We start from the raw sequence: 21,241 nt of genomic DNA on the forward strand, positions 1-21,241 counted from the left end.
CTCTGCAATGTCTTCTGGTTCCAACATTTACTATTAATATGACACCATGCAGACTGAGTACGTTTTCTAACGTCTGCATAATTATTAATGGGTGTGTTTGTAAAGGACCACATCTGACAGGCACGTGATCCATCGTTAGTCATGTCATTTTCCATGTTTTTTAAATAACTGCTCAGACAAACCTAAGGCAAGAGTCATGACAAGTTACTTTAAGAAAACAGAAATCATGATTTGCTGTCTCCAGTTGCAGACATTTTTTTTTTTTTTTTGAGTAACTTTGCAAGTAGTGTCAATTAGGCAGTGACACGTGTCTAGTGGCTGGAAAATCCACAGGTTTTTAAGACTAAAAACACCCTTCTTGTACGAAAATAAAAAGACAAACCGACATATCCATTGCTCCAAAGGGTAAAGTGTGAATTGGTCTTGAAAAAAGGCAAACGAGATACAATTAACTTATGCGTGCCATGTATCACAAATAAAAAAGAAGCTGCTATTACCCTTGGTGAGTTACCTTCTTTTTTCTTTTTAGAGTATGAATTTGCCTTAGCAATACTAAAGCTGAGCAGCTAATAAGCTAGACACATAAATGTTATTTGGCCGCAAGTTTGAATCCCATTTTCCCCAAGATGAGATCCAGGTTTCTATCCGTGAGCCTGAAAATCGCTAGGAAAAATATTTCTTTCTTTTTTTTTTTTTAAGAAAAAATACATCTAGTACCATTGATTTCCTCTGGATATCAATATAAAGATATAGCACAGAAAATTCTCTCCATAACTTACTGTTCATGTATATGTATGGAAATAAGATTGAATGACTGTGATTGGTTTGAGTGCGACCTCTTGTCTCGTAAATGACATCATCAAGAGATTTTAAACATAAACTAGGTGTAAGAAAGTAACTATACACGTCCGGCCCTTGTTTAACAGTGTAGATATGCACGTCATGATACAAGGACATTCAGCTGTAACTGTTGTGTTAGCAGAAGACATTTTGTTCCTGGTGCTTTAAAAAAAATGGTACTGTTAGATGAAGAAAAGTAAACACAAAGAGAAACTCTGCTTTAGTTGAATGTTGTGTATAAAAGCGGTGCTTTACTCATGTCTTATTTGGTGCACATCTATTTCAAGAGTCAAAAGATGTAAAAAAAAAAAAGAGGCGAACAAAAAAAAAAGTAATTGAAGAAGAAAAACAAAGTGAAAATATAATGTTTGTTTTGCTTTGTTCCTTCTTCCAAAAGATTATTAAAAGGGATAATGCCCTATGTTTTTGTTCAGAGAAACTAAACAGAAATATTCTGCACGAGTCATTTTATTTGGCTAATTTTTGAAAGGCATTGCATCTGCTTGTTAGCATCAAGTTTTTTTTAAGATATAGTAGCTAAAGATCTATTTTAAAGAAAAAAACTACTTTTTTCATTGCAATCATAATTCTCTCTCCTTCATGAAAAAAGTAGTTAAAAAGCACAGACATGGATCTGGAAGCCTCCGTGACCCAGGGTCAGGCAAGTTTATCACAAGGCTCTAGGATGAGTCTGTGGGAGAGAGGCTGGATTTAAGCACTGATGAACATGAACTGTATGGACACTTGATCAACAGACCGCAGCTGTTTTAAGGTTGAAGACTTGGGGATGAAGATAGAACTTTCTTCCTCTGGGTGCAACAAACTCCGATGCATCAAAACTCATTCGTCTCATGTTCCGTGTTTTTTTTTGTAGCTTGCGGTCATACTGGCAAAGGGTGCACACCTCCTTAAGGGCTTCAAGTCCAACACGGTTGCCCTAACGGTGCGCCATAATGTACAAACTACACAAAAAGAGCATGTCTTGGAATTAAGTCAGTTTGTCAGTAAAGTGTTAAAAGAGCTGGATCACAGGGGACTATTGGGGAAAAAGATGATTAGTGTATTTGAGCAGTTTGTGCGCATGAAAAATAAATGAATGAAGGTCATCAGTTAAGAAGGTGACACAACGCTTCAGGGTTGTAAAACACCATTTAAGTGTGCATGTGTTGTTACTATGTGCTGCCTTAGTCTGGCTCCGGAGTGTCTTCTGCTGGGTCAGAGGATGTTGTCTTCTGCTTGTATATGAACGTCAACAGGAAGAGTGCTATGTCATGTGAGCACCAGTAACCCGTGTGCGAGGTCACTGCTGACCAATAGCGACTCTCCACCAGACCCTCTCGGAGCTCGAAGTCGATACGCCGTTCCAGCTCCACTGTAAGACAGAAATAGAGATATTATACCCTCCCAACCCACTGACGTATGTGATACTTTTCTTTATGATTGTTTTGTGTTGGACAGGTGAAGTGAACTAACGTGATGTGTCACTGGTCGGTGAGGTGGGTCGGATCATGGTGGAAAGGCCGTATGCGGACTGACTTTCTGTCCGCTTCTGCTCCTCTTCCTCAGCATTTGCCCCTCCCTCGAGTCCTAACGACACTGAGGGCTGGCTGTTGGAGCGGGAGAAACGCGAGAAGAGGATGCCTCCAATGCCCTTCCCTATGCTCGCCGCCCCTACATCGAGCGTGGATGGGAGGAAGAGAAAAATAAACAGATATGCTCAGTGCTTTATGGTTCAGAAGAAGACAATAAGCAGTAATGCTTTTGAAAATAAAGTGTATGGGCCCATTCTCCATCTCCCCACATGATGGCACTGTTGATGTAGTGCAGTAAGTACAAAGTCAGCATCTAACATTACTTCAAATATTGAACCTCACAGGAGCTAATTATTTTTTACCTATGGAATATTATTTATTTATTATTTCCCTTTGCCAGTTTAAAGAGAAAATTACATGTATTAAAAACCCCAGACATTTTTCACGGTAGTAGCCAAACCTCACACATCTGTAAGTAGCTAAATATGAGTCCTAAAACTGGTCAGATCCTGTATTCTTTAACCATGAGGTAGCTTTAAAATCTGAATGTAAAAGAATGAAAATGTTTGGACCAAAACGTAACAACTTTTAGTAGTGCCTTACCCAGTATGCTGGCCTTGCCCAGGCTTGTGATGGACTCTCCATAGTGCCTGCGGGCGAGGACAGGAGAAGTGCTCGGGCTGGGGATGCTCTCCGTGTCAGACGTCGGGTCTTTGACTGGGTTCAAGAAGGTCGGCCGCACCTCATCGTAGGGTGTGGGGTTAATGGCACTACACCTGATAGAGAAAATAAACCCCAAATATTCAGATTCATATTCTGTGGGATAATATCAATTGTTTTAAGATGTGAAAGTGAAATTCTTACCAGTGGATCTGAACAGGTGCAATATTGCTGTAATGTTTGAGAATGAGGGGCTCCAGTCTGTAGGCCTGAGCAGAGCAAGAAGAAAACTTCAGTTAGCTCACAGTACACATAAATTATTTTAGATATAATTACTATTTCAAGTTGTCAAATTCATTCAAGATTTTATTTCAACCCCGGACATCACAAATTGCAAGGGTCTCTATTAGCAGAACACAGTGGAAAGTGTCCAGTAAAAACAGCCAATCCCTACTCATAAATGTGTTTGGACTAAATTGAAAAGAGAGAAAACCGAAAGACAAAAAGAAAAGAAAATCTTGACGTGTCATAGCCCTGAGAGAGAGGGAGCATCTGTATGGGCTGGGGGGCAATCAGGGGAGACTGACCACAGGGTCTGTGGGATGGAAGACATTGAAGAGCCTGCTGCAGATGGAGGTGGGCAGGATGTGGTCCTGGTGGCAGCTGGCACCAGGACGGATCCCTCTCAGGGCCAAGAACACTGCCAAAGGTGAGCCCATGCAGAAAAAGTTTTCCACCTGAGAGATGAAAGGTGCAAAGACGATAAAACAGAGTCCTTGGTATTAATATAGACAGCATTTCTCCAGTGCTATAACTTCAATCATTGATATTTATTAATTTACAGTAATGCAATATTGTAATGGTACACATATGATACATTCTTATAATTGAGCAACTTACCTTGAATTTGAGGGCTGGGGGTGCTGAGGGTTTAGAAGCCTCTAGTGTGAGGAGATGATTTTCCAGCTCTCGTAACCTTTTAGAAGCAGGAGGGGACACAGTGTTAATAAACTAGAAAAAGAAACGAAAAACTACACCACAGCTTGAAAATCAGTCCCGTTACACACTGTTTTGAATATCCCCTTATGCATTATAACCTCAAGGTACCTAGACATACATGCTGATTCTCCGATCATCTACAGAAAAATTTTGTCCATAAGCCAGTCATCAAACCATCTCAGCACCACTCAGATATTTTCCGGCCGCTTCTTGTTTCACTGAGGTAATGGTGTGCACACTAAACTGTATGGTGCAGAGGAGATATATCAAAAGCCTCTTCCCTTCCATTTGATCATGAAGCATTATGATGCCCTGCTGCCTCACAAAAACAGGACACAAACCTTGCCACCTAAAAATGGAGCATGAGATGAGCAGCTCACAGCACACACCATATTTTGTGTGTGTGCCAAGAATAGAAAGGTAAATGCTTGGTGTGCTATTGAATTTGAGGCAGAGAGTGATTTCAAAGGCATAAACATCTTGTGTTATTAGTTCATTCGGACCGAGCTGAGGAGAAATTAGGAAACTGTCATAATGAAGTCCAATATAGTGCTATAGTATATAGTTGGTTAATGAATAATACTTAATTCTTTAGTGTTCTGCTGCTCATGTTCACTTCTACCTCAGATTTTATGAAAGCAGGTATTGTACATTAAAAGTTATTTCTCAAGCCTCCCTCAGATCTTGACCACTTTCTTCCCAAAAGTCTCTTGAAGATCCTTACAACTATACTTGCAGTCCTTGAAGCCAAGCTAGAAGTCACTGAAGTTCTACATTAGCATGCTCTACCTAGTCCTCGTGAGCCGTAGCTGCTCTAAAAGGTGCCTCTCCTCATACGACATCCAGCGCAGATCCAGCTCCTCTTCCACAGCATGATGCTCCTGCAGACAGAAGCGCACAGGATCCCATCCTGTCATGATGTCGTACGTGATGACGCAGCCGAGGGAGTGGGACACAATGGACACTTTTCCTCCCCTCTCTTCAAACTCGGGGTTCCGGGAGCAGAACAGTGTGTACAGTCTGTTTAGCTCCTGTGTTAGGCCCTTGGTAATCTGGAAAGACAAGAGGAGGACACATTTAACAGTCTGTCACAGGGAAATGTAATTTCTGGTTTCTGGAAGTGTGTGACTGTCACCTCGTCCCGGTAAAGGGGGCTGTTGTAGTACATGATGTCCATGGCACTGCTGTTGAGAAGATCTCTCAGTCCTCTTACTTTGTCCGGTGTTATTGAGTCTACCGTATCTACAGAATCAGAGCACCAACATCACAGTATAAAACACAGATTTAATGCCACACAATGGTGCCTGTATTTAAAAACTTTGTTAGGTACACCAGTAAAATCTAACACACCTATAAAATCTAATGTAATCCTGTCTAACAGCTCAGCCATAAAATCCTAATTCTACAGAGTTAATGATGTTCAATTTCAACTGACACTTTCAGAGAGGTGCTTTCACTACATGTTAAAACACACACTAACCTCCATCCAGTGCAAGTTTGGAGCGCCACTCGACGGGCAGGAACTCCACGTGTTCGTCATTGTGCTCTGAAAAGTGCTTCTCCATCTTCCTCACACCCTCCCTCAGCCTGAATAGACACATGACGATAAAGACCACACAGCATGTGAGGGCAACATTGCACACTGACACCTTTATTACTTTAGAGGCTATTCGGGTATATGTTGGCTGATATGCCAACACATTCAGATACAAAATGCACTAAAAGGGCTCATCAGATTGTCTGGACAACAGTGTACTAAAATGACAAGTGGATGACTAACATGCTCTTTGTATATCCGGACCTGCTGCAGACTGACTAGGGAGTCTGTGTTTGTACTCGCTCTCTCACAGACTTAAAAGACTGTTGGGAAGAGAGGAGTGACGCCCATTTTGCTGCTCACTGAAGCAGCAGCTTTCCTCATGTAGCACAACACACAATGGCTGCAATGCTACTAGTCCTATATGGGGCAGCATTAGCTTGCAGGACACGCTAAATACACAAAGAGAGAGAGGGTGAGTGTTCAGTGTTGACATGGGTAAATGAAGCCTGGGAGAGGCTTTTAGCTGACTGGTCTGTGAATGGGGCACCTAATGCAGGACTATCTGTGGGCTAGTGTGTCTGTAGGGGAACTTAAATGCTCAGAGGGCTGAGCGCAGCACTACAGAGCTTTCTGTGACGCACTAACAAGGATTCCCTTGATTTTAGGCTGTCAATAACTGGGCAGTGAGCTTTTACATATTAGGTTTAGCTAAGACAGGTTTTAAAAAGACGCTCTCTGTTTTAGGTTTAGAGTACAATACTACCCTAAAACCTCACAATTTACATTTCCACTGCTGCTTGAGAGAGTTGACGTTATTCAGGTTCTAAATAAAAAACAAAACAAGGAGCTGGCTAGACATGTCAGGTTGATCTTTCCTCTTGGCTGAGGAAAGTGTGTACGATGTAATCCACGGGGAACTGGGAGTGAGGCTTAAAGTGCTCTGCAGCTTGACTTGGTCTAATTTACCTGCTTATCTGGCCTAAGCCGCAGGCAGTGGCATGTAGCTAACTTTGTGACACAGAGACACACATGGCTCTGGTCCCCACGTTCTGTACTACTGCCTGTACTACTTCATGGTCTAGGGCTTGTGCAGTGGTGCCATTTAGTCAGATATGTCTTTACACAGTCCATTACACAAAGACACACAAAAAAGGACTCCATCTAGAGTCTTGAATAACAATGTGAAACTAACAGATAGCCTACATGCTGATGAGCTACTGCGTGACTTCTTTTGTGTCCCACTATCAAAAAAGCAACAACATTGTGACTATTGTGCCTTGTCACTGTAGCTTCCCCACTGTGGCTGCTACAAAAATGTTCCTCATGAACACATTAATCTTTTGAAAGACAAAAAGAAGTCAGGCCAGTTAAAGGATCAGCATTCGGCATCAGGCCTTGCTGACAGACAGATGTGCTTAGTTTCACTAGATGCATTTTATCAGGCAAATATGTTTCCTTTTGTTTTCTTTCTACGTGCATTGTGCCATCTTGCCCCCCATACTGTGGGCAATTTAACAATACAAGGTTTAGAACAAGAGAAGACAGAGCGTGGAAGATGAAGAAAGGAGGAGAAGAGAACAAAATGACTGCAGGTGCAGTGTTATTCAAATGCTCAAACAGCAGCTGGTAATGTGTAATGAGCAGTGCCTGCATTTTTCTGTGAGGACTGTAGTTGTGCATTCCATAAATACATTAGTAACATAGTTGGCAATCTTGCTGAACAAAAAAAAAGTTATCCAGACAGGTCGATATCTGAAACCCCTTATCAGTTGATAATAAACAACATCTAATGTAAGGTTAGTCAGGAGGCCAGGGACCACACAGATATGAAATGCAATAGCACAATTCATAACCACTTAAAGGAGCAGGGTGCCACACGTTTGTGCCTGTGTCATAACAGACAGAGATACAAAGTCAAAAGAAGGAAGAGGTGAGATGTCCTTACAAAAGCTACAAGAAAAACCAAATGACAGTGTGAGAAGTGTGAGAGAGACTGTGAAAAGAAGTGAAAAGGAACAAAATTCAATTTTCTTAACTTGGACTGGATTTGCTTAGTGTGTGAAGAAATGTACACTTTCCCTCCACCCATTACAAATTCTATTACAATAAATGTGGAAAAACTCTTGCACACATATAAATCCTCAATAACATTCTCAAAACTCACATTCCAGTGTTTTTAATAATGCGTCCCTGGTCCATCTTTTGTCCAATCCCATGAACCACAAACACAATGTGTGTAGTCTGAGGGGGTCTGTCCTCAGGAGAGGCCTCCTCAACGTAACCCCGATGGAGCCGCGTCCCACTGCTGGAGGCTGGAAGAGGACAGAGGACAGAGGACGAGGTTGGACATATCATAGCTAGCTGTTTGCTTGTGGTGTTTGCACAGTAAGGAGAGAAAAAACACATTTGTGTAGAATTTTTATAGTATTTTCTGTACTGTATTGCTAAAACACTATGTTCACTAGAAGGCTATAAATATCTGTGTGATGGTGTTTAAGTAACGTGCTGCGTGAGTCCAAAGAGGCCAGTAGGTGAGACACAATGTCCTGCTGTGACTGTGGCCCAAGACTCAGTGGCAGCACTTGTAATGTGCCTAGAGGGATGAATGTGTGTCCTAATTTAGAATCTATAGTCTAGTCCAGTCATGTGCTGTGTGGCAAGGTGATAAGAGCCAATGGAGCTTGCTGCTGTCTGGCACTAAGGAGATTTCCCCCCACTAAACATTTGTGTGTCAGGGAATCAGTGCCAACTCCTCCTCTTATAATCTGCAAGCAGGAGATGAAAATGCACTGTAGAGCTGAGAGACTATGGATCAGATTAGACTCGTACAGATCAAGCATTGAGTCGAACTGTGGTTGCTACCTTTTTTGTTACACTGGAGCCACTTGATCAAACCTAGCCACTGAACGTAGCAGATGGACATGTGCATGATTTTCTGGGCTAATCCAGTTAAGAGACTGAACTGTACCCTACTGAATAACACGTGCAAATGGCAGCACAGTGAATACAGCTGTCAGTACAGTTTATCACATGTGCATTAGATGTGCACAAAGTGGGAACAGGTGCGGACCTGGCGAAGAAGGGAAGCAGTAAAGGTTTTAGCCATGTTAGCTCAATGTATGACAACTGGTCAGTTTTCAGGCAGTCCAACCATTTTGGTCCAGCCTTACATATCTCAACGACTAGAGGATAGATTGCAATGACATTTTGTACAGACATTCATGGTGCCCACAGGATGAATCCTAATGACTTAAGTGATTGCCTTACCTTCCCCCTTTTTATTTATGAGTGGAATATCTTGACATATATTTGATTGCCATGAAATTTGGTACAGACGTTAATGTTCCCGTCAGGATGATTTCTACTAACTTTAGTGATCCTCTGACAGTTCATCTAACACAATTATGAGGTCAAAATTTCACTTGGTCCAATATTTTGGTTTATGACCAAATAAATACTGAACTAATGATATTACCATCAGCCTCAGCTGTAATGCTAATTAGCAACTGTTCACATGCTAACACATACAACCAAGATGATGAACAATGTAATTATTACCTGAACAGCAGCATATTAACTACTGTCAGCATATTAGCAATCTGACATTGGCATTTAGCTCCGAGCCATTTGAAATTGTAGTAATATGTACATTGATCCAGTTTCTAGTAATGAGACAGTTTAAACAAATGATTTAAACCCTCAACTGTTCAAACACACACGCACAGTATAATCAGAGAACTGATACCTTATTATCTAGAAAAATAATGACAGTGTGCATATTACAGACCTTTGGAGAAGCCCAGTTTCTGGGTGACGGTGCGTGCAATTTTGGAAGTGGTGGCATCGCTGTAGAGGTATACCTCATCCACGCTGTGCCAATCCACATGGGTCCGACTCAGCTTCAGACTGTGGATGGCTGTAGGGGGAGCAGTGAGAGAGGAGTGAGTGAATGAATGGACAGGGGAAAGAGATGAGGGCATTGGCAGACAGTGTGAGAAATTGGGCAAAGAGAAGGGAAAAATCAGGTTGGAGGAAAATGGTTGTGATTACAAATTTCAGGGTGAGGAGAGAGGGAGAGAGATTGAAGACATTGTAAGAATTTCACCAAGTTGTGATCATCTTGAATGCAGTACAAAAAAGCTAAAGGACCAATCTAATCACACAGCTCAATCAAATGCAGTCTGGAGCATTGATCTGCAGGTGGAAAGAAGAACACATCAAACCATCTGATACCATGATTGCATATTTCAGCTCTTGCTTGTATGTCCTGCTTGTACATCATCAGACTGACGACATTTACGTGCCGATTTCTACATCGCTTAAACTTTTTATCCATGTTGTTGCTTCAAGGTGTAATGCAGTGACTAGAGCAAGTAAGAGCAGAGGTATGGCCAGAGAATTGCTATAGAAGCCAAGAGCGATAAAGGAAACTGGTTGACTTGAGAGAGTTATTTATGTCTCCGCAGCATGTCCTTTCAATGTCCTGTGCAGTCAAGTTCATGTGGTTGAAACTGGTCAAAGACTTTGGCATGGGTCCAGTGCACAATCATGTCTCTTTCTGTTCTGCTCTGAACAAATCTGGGGATTAAAACCCCTAAGAATGGGGTATACTGGGGTAAGTACTTGAATAAATAAAATGTTACCGATTACCTTTTTGCTAGCTTGAAACAAGCTGCTAGCTAAACCATATAGTCCCACAAAATGAAAAATGAAATACTACAAGAAATGTTTAAATGATTATTGTATTACATACTATACTGTATGTACCTTTTCTAGGAGTGGGAAAATGATCGGGGAAGCTCATGTCAAGTGTGAGACCTGTACATATTTTAAACCCATGTCTTTCTTCTCATTCATCCTTTAATATTTGGACATTGATTATACATTCCTTAGTCAAACACTTGCCAGGTCGACTGGGCAGGAGTAAGACATTTGTCAAGACATTCAAAAATCTTGCTGTGTTTCTTTCTACATCACATGTGAATGAATAAAACAAGATATTAACTGAGCCTATGTGTTGATGTGTTACATGCTGAAGTGAAGCTGGGCTTCTGTAGCATGGCGGCTAACATCGGACCAGAATGACTGGTAAGTAATATGAGGCCAAGAAGTTATTATACCTTAGCTGGGACCTGTTCATTTTGAGGGCAACCAGTGTGAAAAGGAATTGCTGCCTCTAAAGGAGAAGGACACGCAGGGTCTGGAACGAGAGTTTGTCACAAGGACCAGAGGGGTTGCAGTAAAGGGCGCTGGCTAAAATTGGACGATCAAAGGGAAGGACAAAGTTTTTGCTAGCCAGCAAATTAAGCGAGAGATGCAGAAGCATACAGTTTCCTCTGTCACACGTTTCCATTTATCTTAGCAGGTCCTCAAATGAAGCCACTGAACAACAAAGCAAACATCTGCTTAATCTCTACCACCACACAGAATAACACTAAACCACTCTATGACAGCAGCAGTGGAGGGGAACAAATAACTCCTCTGAGAAGAGAACCTTCCACCATCTAGTCTGGCTTCTTCTCAAACAGTTTAAAGTGGCCTCCTTTGTGGACACACTTGTGAGGACAAAGGAGAAAAGGACAGTAGCAATTGCCATGAGATCTACACACTATTATTATACAAGGGTGGGTGAAGCCACTTCAGACTGTTGAGCTTTTTTTTTGGTAGCAGAGTCCACTGTAAAACAGGAGGTAGGCCTATTTAAGTCCAGCTAGGGGGGAAACTACTGTATGTTGAACTTCTCCAGTTAGCTGGCTTTACCAAATAAAATATAAAATATTAGTTTGATTAGTTTAAAAAGGAAAAGTGAAAGTGAGACGGAGTGATGCGTCTGGGTTGTTTAAGGATGCTTCCTGTTTTACAGTGAAAGGCAATGCATTGTGAAGGGAAAGGAACAACAGGGATCAATGTGTGCAGAGGAGCTGGCACCCAACCAAGAAAGGTTAAAGAGTTTACTGAGGGAGTTTTTCTAACACCGCTATGGTGAATTACTGAGGAACATAGAATGAGGAAGAGGGTTAAAATGTAAGGGGTGAGGGACAAAGGACGTGACAAGGAGTGTGGAGGAACTGGGTAAAGTGTTGAACAAGGACATTGTCTATGGGAGGGTTTGAGAAAGATTCAGAAACCACAGAGCTGGGAGGGGTGAAAGAAGTATGAACTCCACAAATTAATAACATTAATTTGCTATCATGCTGGACTGTGCCATTTTATCAAGCAAGAGTGGCAAGAAAAGCATTGGCTACATTGCCTTCATTAGTTAAAGTTAAAGAAGGAAAAGATAGAATAATAATTAGTCAAAAACTGTAGTACTTGTAGTTCAGTAAAAGTCCCAACCCAGCTGATATGTGAGAACAGGAAAATCCCTGTTCCCTGCTGACTTTAGGTCAATGGCTGCTTGGATTTACTATGAGATGAGGACACAGACCATGAGACCTCTCTCTTTGGCATTTTTGATGAGGGTCAATATACCAAAAACTAGGACAGTGATGGACCTCTGAGAGGGCGACTCTACACAACATGTTAGGAGGCTATACTAAAGGGCCACAATAGCTCCTCTGTTCAGCTCATCACTTGTGCTGGGCTCTCAACAGAGAGCTTTGTTCATAGCCCAGAGTGAGAGCTGATGGTGGTGGTTCATTAATGATGATCATACTGTCAGAAAGGTTTAGCGAAAGAAAGCAATGAGAGAGAACGTGGGAGATGGGACTGGGGAGGTAAAAAAGGGGTAAAGAGGGGTGGCTTTTTGAGGACCAGCTTATTTATTGCAAATTCACTGGTTTAAGGAGTCTTGCCCTAGTAGAGTTGAGTGAACCGTGCCTCCTACTCACTATCCCGGCAAGGAAATGAGAGACAGACAGACAGGTTCCCTCAAAAAGCAGCAACAGCAGTAATACCAAACTCTGGGTCACAGCACAAAGGGAGAAGTTCTAGCCACTAGGCCCAGTTAAGGCTGCAATGGAGCACTGGGAGATCAGCCTAAATCCATTTTAATACAACCATGTCTAACTGAGCCTAGGTCTAGTTCTAAATATAAGATTGAACACGTCTGAGCCACAACAGAAAGGAAAATCTAGTTCCATAAGGACCTAGGATCTACTGGGAGAGAGGAAACAAGCTAGCGGATCTAGTACAGCAGAAGTTAAAAGAGAACTTGGCATTTTACAGTACCTTGGCAGCGTTTGCGCTTGTGACATGTAGTTTTAGCACTCGTCTGATATCCGCTCCATTTGAACAGAAAAGGGACGTAGAAAGGGGGCAGGTGGGAGAGAACTAACAACCAAGAGAGAGTGAGTAATGGCCAAAACCTGGGTGTCAGTCACACAGGCTACCACTGTCATCACTCTTGAACAGGCCAATCTATCAAGTAGCGCTGCTATCAGGTTACCCCTTCAAGGCCCTGGACACAGAGCCCGCACTGGTCACTGACAGAAACTGGTGGCTGCAGGTAGATATCATGAAAATAATCCAACATAATGGCTCAGTAAAGGGCCGGGGTCTACGTAAAATGCAGCGCTGCTTGACACATGCCTAGGATGACTGAGGTAGCATCTGTTTTACACTCATTATAGAAGACTACAACCGTCACCGTGAAAGCTAAACAGGTCATGAAGTTAATCACATCTTAAATTTATGTGTATGTGTAACACACTGCTGCTTGATTTAAAAAAAAGGCAGTAGTATTGAAAAAACATTTTGTTTGCTAAATACATCAATGGAAACAGATTTAGAAGTTCCTTTTCCCCAAAGTACGTGTCTAAAATAAGGAGAAAATAAAACATACCAGTATATTGTATATTAAGCAGCATAGACTGTAAATTAGTGAGGATTTCAAGGTATTTTGCAAAGATGTGAAACACAAACAGCAAGAAATCAAGAAAAGCAAGAAAAGCATCTAGCAGTACTCATGGTCCCGTTTGGGTTAGTGACTCGTTTATATTTTGCATACTAGAAATGTTTTACAGAACCAATGTTGAATCTGACTCAGGTGGAGGAACATGCTGACTACAAACATACAATGAGATCTGTAAGAGTATAATAAGAGTAGAGAACACAATTAAATTACAGTATTTTTAGAACGAGATACGTGGAGATAATTACAGTGTTCTTGCATAATAAAGTAATGTAGAAACACAACTCATTCACTCGTTCTTGTTAATTACAATTTAATGTTTGAGTAATTGGAGTCCGAAATATTGACATTGGATGACACAATGGCAGCTGGTAAAGAACTGCTCCACAAACACAAAAGACTTCAAAACAATGGCAAGCAAGGGCAATGACCTGGACTAAGGGTTTTCTGCAAATATATATTTTTTCAATAATGAAAATAATGTCACTGTGATATAAGGTTTGACTGCAATCAAATCATATTTTATTGCCCTGTTGAAATGTACAGAGACTAAAAGTAAGTTAGCTATAATCTGTCATGCTTATTGGTAAATATTTGTTGAACTGAAATAAATAGTTAAAAGAAATCACATGTCCAAATTATTGTCCTAAAGAACAATTAGATACTAGCTAAAATCAAAATCTAACAGCTGCTCCATGTCGATGAAATCACTGAATCAGCTGTAAGTGGATGTCTTCATCTACTGACGGCATTTGTTAATCAAATCAGCAAAGTCCACAAGTCTCAGATCAGACTAAATCCTTCATTCCGTGATAACACAGACATCAGACTTGCAAATGTCAGCAGTGTCTCCCTCGGCAGAGGTGAAAGGCTGAGGAGGAACAGAGACCTGCTGAGTACACAGGAAGTTTGTTTGCTGTAAAAGCTATTAGTAAAGTCCATCTGGGCATTACAGCATTGATGGATCCATCTATAAGGTGCTCCCTAGTGACTGGACCATCTACTGTGCACACAATTCTCATATGAATATTATGAGAATCAATTTGTGTGGTGGTTTGCAGTGTACGACCATCCTTGGGTTTATATCACACTACTTGACTAGTAGGTCACCTGAAGGTGCGACTGCATCATCACCACTAATTTCCAGATTGACCAAACAAATCAGCTACTGCTGTTACTGTTGAGCACAAGTGATGACCAAAACTAACTGACGTCTGACAAGAAATAAATAGAAAGATCCCAACAGCTAATTATTAGACGAGCAATTTCTGGTTCCTTTTGTTGTGTGTCAGTCATCAATCAAGCAGTGTGTTCCCAGCCTCATGTGCTGGTTAAATAAATATGCAGCTGAATATGTAGCACACACAAACAAACGTGTGGGCCCTGCCTACCTCAAAGAAACCAAAGTACCATGTTGACAGCTGACCCTGTGCCAGGCCCGCTGGCTTTATTTTTCTTGACGTCTGAACAGCTTGACAGACTGGGACACACCCTATAGTTTCCACCATAGGCTTATTGCTTTATACACACAATTACAAGAACCTTAAAGTCAATGGATGAGATCCTCTTCTAACTATTTTTCCTGCTTCACCTTAAGTTAAATCATATTCCTCAGTTGGGGGTGTACCTTTAATAACACTGACACCATTATGCTGAGAAACATTCTGCTAATCAAAGTTGGCCGATGGAAATCAAAATATTAAAAGACAGTTTATAGAATTCATCAGCTGTAATGATCTTGTGGCCAGTTTCAGCCTCAGTTACTGAAATAAGAGCTGTGAGGGCCACAAGTTAAAAATAATCACTTCAAGTTCACAAGAGCCATTAAATGAATCCTCATTTCTTTGGATATCTTGAAAGAACCTCTGTGAAAACTACCACTGTATTTTTATGTGATTAGCAATAAGACTGACTATTGATCTTTCCTTAGTGAAATTTACTATATCACGCATACACAATCTTACTTCTGAATTTGCCTTTGTCCGAAATGATTTAATGAAGAATAAGCAGGAAAGTTCACAAGAGAACAGGGTATTCTTGCTGTACCTAGCAGTAGTCCTGCCCACATTTCAGTGTTATGCCTGCATAGCACGCTGGTATGCCTACCATATGTCTTCTGCTTCACTAACCTTTAGTCTCAGCTAGTTACTCAGACACAAGCAGAGAGAAGGGAGAAGGAATAGACTAGAGATAGGGTGGGGGAGAGATAACAGGGGAAATGTATGTACTGCAGTAATGTCAAAGCACAGCTCTCTTGCTTGCAGTTCAAGGCAGCCTACTAATGGCTCCAAGTGCATCAGATTACTAGTTTCAAGATGAAATAGTGTACCGTGAAGGCTCCCTGTAACCAAAACAAGGTGAATTAGCGGGATGTATCGCTCCCTTTAACACTCTGCTAAATATAGGAGTGGAAAACAATCTGCCAACAAAGGCAGCAGGGGAGTTTCAAACACATGCCCGCTGTTTTTAAATTCCACGTATAAAAGGAAATTGTAACAACATGTAAAAGTACAGCCAGCATTGGGTTTTAATAACATTTACTGTGTAAGGGTACGCGCATATTTCTCATTACATCACATTACATGATTTGGTGAGTAGAATTCTTCCCTATTCTGCCTTGCAGTAATGCAGCACATCCACTGGTCAAACTAAGGTCATATGATCTGTGTGTTGTGCAATGGAGGTTGTCACACAACCAATTTGTGTGCCCTTGTACAATATTTCACACACCTGACTTGCAGATAATCTGGCTATGATCCCCTGTCCTCTGTGACTGTTTATACGGCTGCTTCCATATACAGCTCTTTCAGTGTCCATGTGTATATGTACACATATGCTTGTAAACCAGGAGTGACCGCCCAGTTTTGTCTCAAAGATTCAGTTCAGAAACGATGTGGAAGTTGCTATATGTACATGACAAAAACAGTGAGGACGCAAGAATCACCGACATACTAGAACGCTCTGATGATATCTTTCTTTATAGGCCTTAATTTACTCTGGGAAGGAATAGTGACATGTCAGCTGACATGTCACTATTCCTTCCCAGAGCTGGTGATTTGTACTTTTGCATGAATGTTCCAGATTACCTTGGTGATGTTTTGATGAATGTGTCTGCGTCCCTCACAATTATCTGCTTGGTTTTTATAAAGCAGACTAAACATTTTCTCACCCTCTTTCACAGTTGCTGCATCTTTTTTCACTCTATTTATCTGCCACATTCACACACCCACACATTTATCACCAGTGAAGGTCCTGTAGATCTGGCGGCCTTAAGGAGATCGCTAAATCAAAGGACCTCTTTCTTTTTGCTTTTCACAGCTAAAGCCTGCTACATTTCCCTGAGCCAGCCCTGCAGGAGAGACGTCCCACAATGCACGAGCTGCACTTGCTTTAAGTTGGGTGGATGACATGACAAAACCTACACCCACATGTATGGAGGCACCTGCACCATTCATTTATCTTGACTGTGCGTCAATACTACAGCGGGCAGGGCTGTCACATCATTCTTCATTTATGACTCGCAATGCTTTTCTTCTGGCTTTATTGTGAAGACGATGACTTCACTTTTTAATGGAATTCATCACCAATAATGCCTATGGGAGCTTTTCATCTCCTCGCTGCCCTAACACAGCACTATACAGGTGTTCATTTACAAGATACTGCCTGCCTGGAATAAAAATACTGCAGGGCTGGTGAATGCAGTGTACAGTTTTTGTGTTTTGATTTATACGCAATAATGTTTTTGGTCTTTTCTTTCAACCAAAAATCATACTCTGACACCACCTGCAAATGTAGCTATTACCAAGTTATTAACAGCATTTATTTATTCAGACTTTAGTTACCAGAGTGGATGCCTTAGTTCTGTGTTGTTTAATCTGATACAAATTGCAGTTTTCTAGATTTAGGCGCTTCTTAGGCGCCACGCATTCCTTAACTTAAACTACCTTATCCCTACTCTCCTACTGTTCCCCTTCCCGTTCTCTCACCATCTTTGCTGTCAACGGTCTTGACCACCAAATCCGTCTCGAAGGTGTCCTGCATTTGTTGTCCACGGAAATGGCTCAGGTGCTCCTGCTCGATGAGGTCACTTTCCTCCTCCTCTAATGGGAGCCAGGTACCATCAATAAACCACTGGCCTCTCATGACGGGAATATGGTCTTGTTCTGTAAGACAGCAAAAAAGAATGGATTTAAATACAAAACTTAACAGTAGGATGGACATTTTAGAGCCAGCCTACTGTGGCCAAATAAAGTCATTTTACATTTTACATATTAACAGTTCCTTCTGGAGTTTTTGACCAATTGCAGTGCTATGGAGCATTTTTGTGTGGGTCTCTGTTCAGTTTGTCTCATGCATGTGCACAAGCTCCTTCACAATATCTCACCAACTATAGGGGAAACTGTTAGCTAGTACTTTAAAAAAAATCAGCTTTCCAAATGCTTAACGAGCATGCATGCAATGCATCATTTGTTAGAAAGCAAGGATACACTCAGTGTGTTTTGGTGAGTAACGCTGAATCTAATGGGAAAACTCCACAGGGCACCTTTAAGTAGAAATCCTTCCTGTTGACAGTGTTACAACAGTTACTTTCTCCTTATTGAGTGAGTCATTTATTCTTTCAGAATGTGTTCTTCGATTACATAAACCGATTTCCATTTTACTCAACACGTCTGGGTCTTGCAAACTCAGGAGGGCCAAGTCTCAGTGGCTCATGGAGTGAGGTCAGTTTTGATCACAGTCTTGAGCAACACTATTAACTCATTCTCGGGAGGTGAATACAGTAATTAGAGATTAAAAATAAAAGACAGGGCCCTTTCTGCACATAGTGAGACTGCTTATCTGGACAAAGATAAAAACGCATGTGCACATACTCTTATGTACAGACAGAGAGGCCAACCACAATGCCAAGGCTAAGATAGACACACGGAAAAGACACTGATATCGGCTCACAGTAGATGTTACTCATTCATTTGTTCAAGTGGCCCATGTCTGGTCAGAGAAGATAAGCCTGTAATCATAACATAACATCAAGTTCCCATGAAGTGAAAAGTGACCTTTTTAACTCTTTTGCTACATTTACATACAACAATAAATAGCTATTATAATGGCTCCATGTTATTTGCCAAAACAATTTCCAAAACCTTTCTTTTTTGGATTTTAGTGGATGTTTTACATCTTGGATTAAAGTCTATCAACAACTCCTCCGCCTCCCATCTCCCATCACATGAACTGGCGCCTCTCTGCTTAACTGATATGCTTTTGATTACTCTTTAAATAATCTCCTCTTGTATTAGTTTCCATCTCAAATGTAGTGTATCAGGGTCTTCAGTGTTAACATGACATGGTACAGGCCAAGCTGAAAAGGCACAGCGAGGGTCTGAGCCGACCACAAAGGAATTACATCCACGGCATGGACATTCAGGAAAATAACTGCTTCTCTAAATGTCACTTGGTGTTAACCTTCAAAAGAACCAGCTACCCATGAACCCTTTCATCGAGGTCAGATTTTCTACAGCTTCTATAGTGACCGCCTTTATTTGTTCCCTCCCCTTTCCTGGAAATATCCATGAATTAGTTAGCACAGATCAGCTGAGCCCAATAGACTTCCTGGGTTGTTAAGATGTTCTCAAAAGAGCAAGTACATAATTACTTGCCCTTGAAAACAACAACAACTGCAAAACAATGCAGGACTCAGCAAGTGACTTAAGTGAATGAGAAATCAGCTGCTAGTTTGTATCTTTTATGGGAGCAGGGATGGATGTTGCTTGCAACGAGTCTCTGAATAAGCACCACAGTCTGTGAGTGGGTCATTAATCTGTATGCTGTCAGCTATTATGCTGCAGATTATAAAGTATACATGAGGTATATGCATACAACAAGAATTATAGACATGCATTAACTGATGCCTCTGAGACCTGCCTCTATGAGCAACATAATGTGTGACTGATGCACAGGAAAAATTTGATTTTATAGAGTTTGGGCAGGTGATTTTTATGATACTCACGCTTCCAGTAAACAGGATTGCACTCCCTCTCTTTGACATCCACCTCATAGAGCCCTCCAAGGACACAAACAGGCTCAACGTTGACTTCAATGCTGTCAGGGTCCCTCTCATCCGAGGACACGGTGGACGTGTCCAGGGACCCCCGGCCTCCGTGCACACTGCTGGTCCTCGTCTCCACAGGCACTGCACAGTTCAGCCCTCTGCTCTCCACGCCGTTATTACCGCACTCTTCCTCCCCACGGCTGACCTGGGAGCCTGCTGCACCAGGGTTCAGCTCGCAGTATTTTCGAAACATCAGCTCAATGTTGAGTGAGTCGTGCCCGACAAAGGGCTTCCACGTTTTCTTGTCCTCCTTGTAAAACCACCGTACCTCCTCCGGACCCAGCTCGGTGACCACCTCGTTGAATCGGTGTCTGGAGCTGTTGGACCTCGACCTCTTCCTCCTCTCGAACAACGGACCCGCGTTGCTCGCATCATTGCCGCCGTACTCCAGAGGACCGCTGTCCAGGTAGGCTTCCGGGGAGCTCAGGTCAAACAGCAACCCGTCCTGGGTGCTGTGGTGTCTGGCGTGGAGAAGCGGCAGGTGTCCGTCCAGTCCCGACTGGACCGAGGACATCCCCGCCTGCACCGCATCGTCCATGGGACTCATCTCATGACAGCACGAAAACACATCGCCTCCCAAATCCCACTCGCTGTTGTTGTTGTTGGTGGCGTCAACTCTGACCCGCGAACCTTTACAGTCGGCGCACAAAGACGAACTTAAAACGGAGGTTTTGGTCGTAATGTTGAAACTGCTCATAACTATCTGAGCAACCCAACCTCACTACCTCCTCGGCGGCCACTTCACCTTAACAAAGCCCGCAACACTTCGCCACAGCCATCAGGCGATTTCATACTAGCTACAATAAAAACATTCAACAAAACTTAACACCTTCACACAGGCTCCCACGGCGTTTACCACGGAGTGCAGCGCCAGCCTGACAGCCTGCTAGCTTGCTAGCTAATGAAGCCGGTTGGAGAACTCCGCCGTTAGCTTATTAGCAAGTCTGCAACGTTGCAACCGGAAAACCTGTTCACCCTTTTTTCTCCTCCTCTAACTAACAAAAACCAGGACCAAACCACTCTCCTGTCGCCGCGTCGCTTTAGTCCAGCTCGATAGGAGCAATACTGCAGTCACCATACTTTGAATGTTCCGGTCTCTGAGGAATTTCCGATTTATTCGTTGTCCAAACAAATCTCCCATAGAGACGGTGCTGTGCGATGCGCGCGCACGCGTGTGTGTGTCTTGACAGCTGACGCATAGATCACAGGATTCATTCGTGAACGCGCACGTAGAACTTGCGCGAACGTGACGACAGGCTTTTTTTTTTTTTTTTAATAAGATGCACTCCTCTTGTTATGCACTAGATGGAGACAAACGCCTATCAATAGTTAAGAGGCCTTATTTTAATTTCTAAAAACTTGAGCTGCCACCAGATAGCAGCAAATATCTACTCATTATAAAGCCAACATCACAGCTGGTTCAGTGCACTGACGAAAACTGCTGTTACAGTCCAGTACAACATCACTGCAAACTTTGCTGCAGCCACAAGATTTTAAATAGAGCAAAACAAACATCTCTCTGACACAGACTCAATTTAACACTTCTTATTCCTTCATATAGGCTATTTCCCATACAAATATTCTTTGTATATGACTGTTAGAGGTGTACAGTCAGATACAGATAGTGTCAAACTGAAGCAAGCAGCCACAAAGTAATTTACTCCCACTTAACTGGTGGGAGTCACTGGTCACTGGTGCCATTGAACTCCAAA

General features: G+C 42.0%; 1 protein-coding gene across 1 annotated transcript; it reads right to left on the reverse strand.

Moving 5' to 3' along the window:
- Positions 1 to 1,167: 1,167 nt before the first annotated feature.
- On the reverse strand, positions 1,168 to 20,688 carry ddhd1a (DDHD domain containing 1a). The gene is made up of 13 exons (XM_070842491.1): positions 19,428 to 20,688; positions 17,410 to 17,586; positions 9,359 to 9,487; positions 7,736 to 7,883; positions 5,512 to 5,618; positions 5,167 to 5,273; positions 4,821 to 5,083; positions 3,933 to 4,008; positions 3,620 to 3,769; positions 3,237 to 3,301; positions 2,976 to 3,148; positions 2,314 to 2,511; positions 1,168 to 2,212 (listed from the first exon to the last, which is right to left on the reverse strand). The coding sequence occupies exons 1-13, from the start codon at positions 20,224 to 20,226 to the stop codon at positions 2,025 to 2,027; spliced, it is 2,580 nt and encodes an 859-aa protein (XP_070698592.1). The 5' UTR covers positions 20,227 to 20,688; the 3' UTR covers positions 1,168 to 2,024.
- Between the last annotated feature and the right edge of the window lie 553 nt (positions 20,689 to 21,241).

The sequence above is a fragment of the Pempheris klunzingeri genome, chromosome 13 (assembly GCF_042242105.1).
Source record: "Pempheris klunzingeri isolate RE-2024b chromosome 13, fPemKlu1.hap1, whole genome shotgun sequence".
NCBI lineage: Eukaryota > Metazoa > Chordata > Actinopteri > Acropomatiformes > Pempheridae > Pempheris > Pempheris klunzingeri.